Below are 9,684 nucleotides of genomic sequence, written 5' to 3' on the forward strand. Positions count from 1 at the left end.
GAATCGATAGCATGGATACCACATTGCTAACGGTATCTGACCGATACTTAGCTGATGGAATTGATACTCCAGTTTCAGTTTTTCTTATTTGTGTTCAGCTCCTTTATTACACAACTTTAGACCCAGACACTGCATTTATTATTATTATTATTATTATTATTATTATTATTATGTTATTTTATATATTGTTGTATTTTTGACCTTCCTACATTTTTGATATTGTTATATTTATATAGTTGCATGACTGTTCTTGTTATATTTTTGGTATTATCATAAATATTAAGTATTTTTATTTGTCTACAAACTTCCTCGTGTGTTTTGTGATCGTAATCAAGAAAACTTATTAAAACAAAATCATTCAAACATCATGATTTAAAAACAAAATATTTTCATTTAAATTTGAATATTGATGATGCATTTACTTAATAAATGATACATCGCTCTACATGAAAGTAACTTCTTTATAGGTGAAAAGTATCTTTATCGGCAATACTGGCCCTGTATTCACTTGGTATCGGATCGATACCAACTTTTGCAGTATCGCCCTAGCTTGGCAGGAGGAGGAGGAGCAGGAGGAGGAGGAGGAGCAGGAGGAGGAGCAGGAGGAGGAGGAGGAGGAGAACCAGGAAGGAGATATGAGATTATCATGAAATAAACCGGATAAACACCATAAACACTGAAATTAATTTTATTTTTATATTTCCTAATATATTCATGAATTATTATTACATAATTTATAGTCACCTCAACCATCAATTTAAACTAGTTGTTTTTTAAACTTTTAATTAGCTGCTCAACACGTATTTTTGTATCATATTTAGTTTCATATAGTTTTCTTTTGACTAACTTGTGCTATTTTTTGTATCTTTTTATATTTTGCTCTTATCTCACGTGGACCAGAGACTTTTATTTTTGACACTTTGAAATCAGTTCATTTACAAAGGGTTTATTATATAATGTGTAGTTCACATTTTTTTTATTCCTGCTCTTATTTCATGTATCGCCCTTCGGGGATAAATGAAGCTTTTTTCAGATTCTGATTCCAGTCAGTTTAAGTAGAACAGACAATCATCTGCATAAAATCACAAATGGATTAAAGAGTTCAGTCTGAATATGTCTAATATCTGATATGCTATTAGCACTAGGCCTAGCTGTTGTTAGCCGGTTAGCATGGCCTCGAAAACAATTATTTAAAGCATATTTTAGTGTTTTAGTTTGTCCCTCCCACTAACATGGAGGGGGTGGGGCTTATGACCTGGGCTACAGCCTTCAGCCACCAGGGGGAGCTCTACTTGCTTTGGCTTCACTTTAGGTTTTCATATACAGTCTATGGGAACATACAGTAAAACACAGAGAGAGAGAGAGAGAAATAAAACATTAGTTTCAGATAAACCAAGTTTCTCTCTGTCCTACAGGCCTCAAAGGCCTCGTCCTGTAGGATGATGCTGCCGCCGCCGTGCTTCACTGTTCAGAGGCTCTGGTTTAAATTTTCAAACTCAAAACTGAATTTCAGATTTAAATTCGATGAGTTCCAGGTTTCCCTGAAGACGCTTGTGCCCGACCGTCTGAACTGGAGGCGAATTTAGAGTTAAATGATCATAAACTCAGAGAAAAACAAGAGGCGGAACAGATGGAGCTTTATTTTCTTCAGTTCTGGAGGAAGAAGAAAAAACCCCAAAGATGAATCCGAGCCCCTCCCTCCAATCAAACACATGGTTGGAGTACGATGAGAATACTTTTATTGCCATAAACAGTGTAGGAAAAAACAACAACAACAAAAAAAAAAAAAAGAGAAAAAAGTTAAAACTGCTGATTTATTCTAGAGTTCGTTAAGAAAAACGTCCAGGGCTGAGAGCAGCGACCGTGCGGGTGAGGTTGGTTCACCTGATCCACACGAGGCTGAAAACATTCACCTGGACCGGCCCCGCGTCACTTCTCAGATTTCTGTCTGCAGGAAAACTTAAAAGATTCAAAGAAAGCACACGTTACAGTTTCAGCTACAAACCAAAGGTCCAACTTTTATTGTACAGCGATGATTTGGACTTTGCAGGAGGGGGTGAGGGGTGGGGGGGTCATTTTACAACATTTTCTTGGCGTCAGATCCACAAAGAAAAAACCAAAACGGCACGAAAACCTTCAAATTTCTTCCTGTTGGCGCCGAGTGATTTTAGCGCCACCGTCTGGTCATGGTGAGGGGTTTAAATGAGTCAGTGCTGCAATCAAAGACAGGTGGAAGGAGAACAAACGGGAAGAGGTCCCACACAGAAAGAAAAGTGGGAGCAAAAAGCAAAGAAGGGGGGAAAAAAGAAAAGAACAGTTTTTAATCGTCATCTTTTCTGCTCCCTCCATCTGTTTTAATCCTCCTCCATCACAACGACACACAACACGTCCACCGAACATCCACAGAGAAGCATCAGCGCCACCTGCTGCACCGTGTGTTAAACGTCCTGTTCTCACAGGACCAGTTCTACCTTAGCCCCCCCCCCCCCGTGTCTATAGTTGTGTCTCTGCTGCAGAGTCACAGGACAATGTCCACTTTCTACTGGATCATAAACTCTATATTAGAGTCTGTTGGTTCCTCCCTAACATCTGTCCACACCGTGATTCTGTAGAGACAAGACGCAGATAAAAGACCCCCCCCCCCCCCCCCCCCCCCCCCCCCCCCCCCCAAAGCACAGATGTGCTGATTCCCACTGGATTAGTTTTATCTCAGAACCTCTGTGTTACCAGAAATCAAGTTCAGCTCATTGAAAAACAATAAAAACTACAGACATGGACGATTCCTACGGGACTAAGATCACAGACGACCTCCGACCTGGTTCAGATCATCGGAGACAAACATTAAACTGGTCCTGTGAGTTCAGGGACTGTGGGATAAATCAACCTCTGCATTTTTACGTTTTTATTTCTATTCATCAATTTAACGTAATAATTTTTTTCTCCCCCACACAGGAACCTGAATGTTTGAGGAAAATGATCCTTTCATGAACCGTGGGAGAAACAAACATTCATTCATTCATTGAACACATTTTCTTTCCCTCAAAACCTTGTTAATATTTTTACAACTAAAAACTGATCGAAACCGAGAAAAAAGAAAGAAGAATCGGATGAATAAATAAATAGTACGGTTTATTTTAAGTTTCCATCCGTTCGTCCTGTTTAAATTTAAATAGATAAATAAACAGGAAGCGAAGAACATCTAATGACGTGACGTCGGTAACCGTGGTAACGATTACAGACGACGAATAAAACGAGACAAAAGCTGAAAATAAAAAAAGGTAAAGTAGGCCACACCCCTTTACCACAGTCTCCTCCTTTTTTGTTCATTTTTTAAAAAATGGAAAAAAAACTAAAACACTATTTTCCCACCATGTGTTGCAGGTACCCCTGAGTGGGCGGAGCCTGTAGAGGACAGCGTTTAAACCCCGCCCACTCAGGTACACAGTCTGAAAATGAAAACAAACTGTGCTGACATGTCACCACGGCAACAAGGAACTCTGACCAATCATGGTGAGGGGGAGGACGGGGGGCGGGGCCTCAGCTAGGACGACAACAGTAAACAAAAACTAAAAAGACGACGGATTTGTTTGTTTAACCTCCTTTGACCCGGAGGAGGAAAAGGGGCGGGGCTACAGGACGAAGCAGGGGGCGGGGCTAGGACATGCATTTAGGAGCTGCGCGCTGTGTTTACAGGTTTATTTATTGATCGTGTTTCCTCTTTATTCGCACTAAGAATAAATACTGAACGCAAACAAGAAGAAGAGGAAGGAGGGGGCGTCGCCGTCGCTTGCTAGCTAGCTAGCTAACTAGCTCACTACCTGATAGCAATGCTAATTAGCTCACTACCGGGTAGGAACGCTAACTAGCTCTACCGAGTGGCAATGCTAACCAGCTCACTACCAGGTAGCAATGCTAACTAGCTCCCTACCGCCTTTCACTAACTGTTTTAATCACCGCCAGCGTTTCCTTTGTCTCGTTTTGTTTTTCCTCGTTAAAGTTCTCTCACCCCTCCCTCCCTCCCTCCCTCCCTCCCTCCCACCCTTAACTCCTCCTCCCTCCCTCCCTCCCTCCCTCCCTGGCCCCTCCCCCTTTCAGTCTCTTATGGTTTTTCTCTGGAGATCACCTCCTCTCGCGGCTTGGCGCCACCAAAGATGGCGGAGTTGGGGTTGGCGACCTGGTTGAGCGGCTCGGAGACGGTTCGAGGCTTCAGCTGCAGACGAGGACGTTGCGCTCGCTCCTCTGGAAACGACACAGAACAGAACAGACCAATCAGAGAGCAGCGCCACAAATAACTAATGCTAATTAGCATAACTGCTATAATCCAGCATATAAATGAAAGTAACTAAATGAATGAATGAATGAATGAAGCCAGGAACCTTCAGATGGTTCCCTGAAGTCTGTCGCGCCTCCTCGGGGGGGTCCCTCTCTGAAGCGACCCATTCCTCCTCCTGCGCCGCCGGCTCCTCCCCTTCTGTCACCGGGGCGACCACCGCCGCCGCCTCGACTCCGCCCCCCCATGTAGTCGTCATCTCTGAACCCTAAAGAGAGAGAGGGGGAGGAGACGGGTGAGTCAGGACGCCCCCTCAGGTAAAGTGGGACCTGGAGGGTGAAAATGAGGTGAATGGCATGATGGGAAAACGGGGGGGGGGGGGGAGTCCAGGCAGCTTCAGGCTAAAGAGGTCAAAGGTCACTTTGAAACCAGAAGAAGAAGAAGAAGAAGGTCCAGCGCCTCCTAGAGGAGACACTTCAGCTACTTTAATATTTAAATTAGAATCAATCTGCTTTAAATCCTGCCGTCTGATTGGCCGGCCCAGCTCTGCTCTGATTGGCCGCACCTCCTCCTCCTCCTGGTTGCTCGTAGTCGTCCCGGGAGTCGCGGCCTCCTCCTCCTCTTGGGCCTCCTCGAGAACCTCCTCGTCCTGCAGGGAACAACGGGGGAGTTTAACATGAGAGGAGGAGAGGGGGGAGGAGGGAAGGGAGAGAAAGAGGGAGGGGGAGGAGAAGAGGGGGAGAAAGGTAGGAAAGCAAGAGAGAGGAGGCGGAGGGGAGGGAGGAGGAGGTGAAAGAGAAGAACAAGAAAGGAAAGAAAGAGGAGGGGCAGCGCTAGAAGCAATAAGAAGGAGAGAGGAGGCGAGAGGGGGAGAAAGAGGGGGAGATAGGGAGGAGGTGAAAGAGACAGGAAGAGGAGGAAGAGGAGGCACCTCCTCCTGGAAGAAGCAGCACTGAAGAGGCGGGGCTTGTTAGTCGTCCGTTAGCCAATCGGAGCGAAGCTGTTAGAGGAAGAAGCTGTCACATGACTGTCTAGACCAATCACAGAGAACACAGAGGGAGGGGGCGGGGTTAGGGGATGAAAGGATGAAGGATGAAAGATGGAGAGTCCTCCTCCTCCTCCTCCCGATGGGAGACATGAATCCAGGTTTAGTCTGAACTTCAGCAGAGACCAGGAACTTTAATATGTTTAGTAAATATTAGAGGAGGAACTTTAGTTTTAATAGATGTTAGAGGAGGAACTTTAGTTTTAATAGATGTTAGAGGAGGAACTTTAGTTTTAATAGATGTTAGTGTAAAGGGGGCGAGTCCAGCCCAGAGTCTCTGAGGGAACCGTTCCATCTTCTCTGCTGAAGTTCCTGGTTCCTGGTTCCTACCTCTGCCGCCGTCGTCTTTCCTGAAACCGAAGCCGCCGCCTCCTCGCTCCTGCTTCCGTCCCTCTGCGATGTCCACCCTCAGTGACCTCTCACCTAGCAACTGCAGGGGTCAGAGGTCAGGTCAGACCACTCCCTCCTTCACACCTGACCGCGCACCGGCCACTTTATTAGGTACACCTGTATCCTAGCCCAGTAAAGCCTCACCAGCCAATCACAAGGCAGCAGAACGGTGCTTCTTCTTCTACTCTATCAATTCAGGACTGGACACAAACATGGAGGAAAGACTTTGTTTCTCGTTTTTTCTTCTTTCGGTAAAGAAATAGAGAAAAAATGAGTTTTTTTCCATCATGCGCTCTGAGAAAAAATCGAAATGTAATGATTTTCTTGAAGTGCATGATGAAAAAAATCGACGTCCTCTCATTTGTTTTTTATGTGGCTCTCACACTCATCTGTATCTCCTCCTCCTCCATTAAATGTTTTCAGACCAGTGTCCAGACGTTCAGTCCGTTCAGCCTCCCTGAGCTTTAACAGGCCGGAGTCACAGCTGTACCTAATAAAGAGGCCGCGCACTGTGTTCTGTGTTGAGATATACTCACAGCGCCGTCGTACGTCAAAGCTTCTTTTAGAGATTCCAAATCTTCAAATTCAACATAACAAAAACCTGGAAGAAAAACAGAGAAGATGTGAGGACATGGAGCCAGGAAGCTAATGCTACTATTAGCTAGGAGGCTAGTTTTTACTAACATGGAATCATGGTGGAATCTTTTCACGTCTCTGACCTTTGAACTTATCTGTCTCTTTGTCTCTGACCAGCCGGACGCTGCGGATGTTGAGCTCTTTGAAGATGATGTCGATGTCGCCCTGCACCGTATTGAACGGCAGGTTTCCAACGTACGCCGTGAACGGGGGCTCTGAAGGCAGCTCCTTCTGCTTCCTGGGGCCTCCGGGGCCCCCACCGCCACGGGGCCTGCAGAGAGGATCATGGGACAGTGAGTCTTTTCTTAAAGGACAGATATCTGATACTGATGCTGGACATCAGGCCGATACCAGGCTCATATCGGCCTGCATCGTCCTTCCAGACGACGGCAGCAGTGTGATGCTAAGGCGCTAACAAGGTAGCAAAGAGTGGGAGTGATGTCGGCCATGTTCCTCGCTGGAGTCTGACGAAGACGTCGTTGCTGAACGCGACTCGTCACGTTTCCTGCGCTGTCACAGAACCAGAGACGTCTCATACGAACGACCTCATCTCACAACCAGAACGGGAACTTTCACCAGATCATAGAGGGAAAGAAACAAACCCCTGGTTCCCTCAGACTGACTCCACACAACAACAACAAGTAATAAAAGTACATATGACTCATACTGATATCAGACCGATATCGGCTGAAATATCAGCATCGTATGGAAAGTGAGAAAGTTGCATCAGGACACAAACTGAGGAACGTATGGACCAAATATTCCACTAGTTTATTATCACCAGGCAGCTCACGCTCATTATTAATGTTCACTTTATCTGTATCTTAATTATCACCTGTTCATTTCCTCTGTGTAAATGTTCTGGTTCCTGCCCATCTGCATGATATGCTGATAGCAGTTCAGTCAGTCGTTGTGTAGATGTTGTGGTCTCACCTGAACATATGTTTCTACCTGTAAATATGTTCCCGTCCCTCTTATGTCCCTCTGTCTGAGCTCCAGCTCTAACTGCTGAATGAAACTCACTATAAACGTGATGAACTCGACGTCCTCGGAGCCGTCGCTCACGAGGCAAAACAAGGCTCCTAATAATTCCTTCATTTCATCTTCATAACATTTAATTCTTTTTTTATCTCCAGCTGTAAAATCATTCCAGAAACCTGGTCCCCTCATGGCAGCTCCATTAAAAACTAACTGGATAACTGGTTCAGCCCGTTCCATGTGAGGAGCAGAGCCGGGCCTGGACTGGTCCTGGACTGGTCCTGGACTGGTCCTGGACTGGTCCTGGTTCTGGTCGAGACATGTGGCTGTTTTCACATCTCTACAGTTTATTAGACTCTCACTGGTCAGTTTCATCTTAGACTGAATGTAGAGAAGATGTTAACCTGATTTTTGTCGTCAGAATGGAAAACGTTTTGTGGATCCATTTATCGTCCATCTCTACACTAAAGCTGAATCTAATCTGATCCGACTGGGTCAGACGTGTGTTCTGGGATCATTTTATAAACCATGACCAATGAGTTCCACATATTCAGATTCTTTAAGATCATTAATGTTCAGTAGCACGATGAGAATATTACATGATCAAGGACCTGGACACATAAAAAACTATGATGTCTGGAACAAAATAGCTGCACATGAACGCACCACGGAGACTAGAGCAAGGCTTCGAAGGGCTAGCATTAGCTGGGAGGAGCTATTGTTAGCTATGTGGCTAGGTAGCGCTAGCGTTAGCTATTATATGTAGGTTCATTACTAATCAACGTGATGGACAGAATAAACTCACAGCTCCAGTTCAACAAACTTAAAGATGAAGAACTGATCCTTTAAAGTCTATATGTGTGTGCTAACTGTTAGCTTAGCTTGATACACGCCTTCTTATTTATTTACAGCTACATCCACTGATAACAGAGAGTTTCTTCTCAGCATTTATTTATTAAGATTTATTGTTTCAGATGATGGATCATTTAAAGTGGTCGTTGGATGAGAGTCAAAAACTAAATTAAATTTCAGACCCTGAAGGTAAATAAATCAAAAACTAAGCAGCGCCACCATGTGGTCAGTATAATACTGTATCAGCTGCTGTCTCTGATGGATCTCTACCTACCACCAGAACCAGAACCAGGACCAGAACCAGGACCACATGGCTGGAGACCTGGAGACATGATGGGGAGGAAGGAAGGAAGGAAGGAAGGAAGGAAGGAAGGAAGGAAGGAGCTGATGTTTCTACACATAAATAATTATTTGTTCTGTTTATCAGTGAAAGGATTTTGATTCTAAACCCTTAAAACTAATCTTTGTTTACATCCCATCCTCAGACAAACCTCGTGTTCTCACTGAGACGCTCCTGATAAATATTAGAGCTTCTGTTTTGAGAGAAAAACAGTAAAACTTTAAGGTGTTTAAATATTCAGATAAATAACCTCTGAGTCCCTGGGTATTAATTAAAAAATAAGCCCAGACTCATTGAACAGAACCATCACCCGGCCTCCTGCTGAGCCCTTTGACCGTAGACTCATCGAGTCAGAGTCCGAGCAGCTTCACTCATCCTCCGCATTCCATTCATCTCTAACCACCCGGACCAGAACCAGCGGTGGAGCCGGGGGAGCATACGCACGCCGCGGTGATCCGGACCGGGCAGGACCGGGCGGGACCGGGCAGGACGGACCGACCTCCAGCCTCATGTTCGCTCCCTGCGTGGACGAATCTGCAGCTGCGGACACATGATGCAGCCATGCGGGCAGCCTGCAGCTGCAGCCCCGCTACCCCTCCACCCTCCACCCGCTGCGACATCCCCATCCCGCCTCCCACCGGGACCGGGTCATTATTATTTAAAGCAGATAAATAATCATCCCTGTCCAGCTGAGCGATCCGCGACACATGTTTCTTTCACAGTCTGTGCGCAGCTAGCATAGCGCTAACAGCTAGCCTGCTAGCTCCGCGACAACGGTGTTTCCCAACCCCTCTCCACCGCCTCCCTCTCACCCCAGCGCGGCCCGTTCACCAAGCGAGGGGCGTGTCTAGCTCCGGGGCCTGGTCATCCAGCTCCCCGGTCTCGGACCGGAGAGCAGCGGGGAACACAGCGACGACCCGGCGGGGGTTTCTGTGTGGAGAACACCGCGGAGCTGCCGTGAGGAGCGGAGACTCACCCTCTACCGCCGCCGAAGCTGCCGTAGGCCCGGTCCCGCTCATCGTAGGTGTCGTAGTCCGCCATTACTGCTGCTGTGTGTCGGAGGAGGAGGTCCTACACGTCACTGAGGGGGCAGGATGAGCTGCCCGCACAGCGCCTGACCGGAAACACGCTGACAAAAGGTTCATTTGAACATTTAAAAAATAAATATAACGT

At 46.1% G+C, this 9,684-nt stretch overlaps 1 protein-coding gene across 3 annotated transcripts; it reads right to left on the reverse strand.

Annotated features, from left to right (window-relative positions):
• Positions 1–1,620: 1,620 nt before the first annotated feature.
• On the reverse strand, positions 1,621–9,636 carry eif4h (eukaryotic translation initiation factor 4h). 3 transcript variants are annotated; one of them, XM_047593630.1, is made up of 8 exons: positions 9,488–9,636; positions 6,425–6,612; positions 6,242–6,306; positions 5,646–5,745; positions 4,836–4,919; positions 4,377–4,538; positions 4,124–4,239; positions 1,621–2,213 (listed from the first exon to the last, which is right to left on the reverse strand). In XM_047593630.1, exons 1-8 carry the CDS (start codon positions 9,550–9,552, stop codon positions 2,208–2,210), a joined length of 786 nt encoding a protein of 261 aa, XP_047449586.1. In that variant the 5' UTR covers positions 9,553–9,636; the 3' UTR covers positions 1,621–2,207. The 3 variants fall into 3 exon arrangements, with proteins under 3 accessions (XP_047449586.1, XP_047449588.1, XP_047449585.1); XM_047593632.1 differs by lacking the exon at positions 4,836–4,919; XM_047593629.1 differs by lacking the exon at positions 1,621–2,213 and having other exon boundaries at positions 4,100–4,239.
• Positions 9,637–9,684: the final 48 nt, after the last annotated feature.

This window comes from Mugil cephalus, chromosome 9 (genome assembly GCF_022458985.1).
Source record: "Mugil cephalus isolate CIBA_MC_2020 chromosome 9, CIBA_Mcephalus_1.1, whole genome shotgun sequence".
NCBI classification, from domain to species: Eukaryota; Metazoa; Chordata; class Actinopteri; order Mugiliformes; family Mugilidae; genus Mugil; species Mugil cephalus.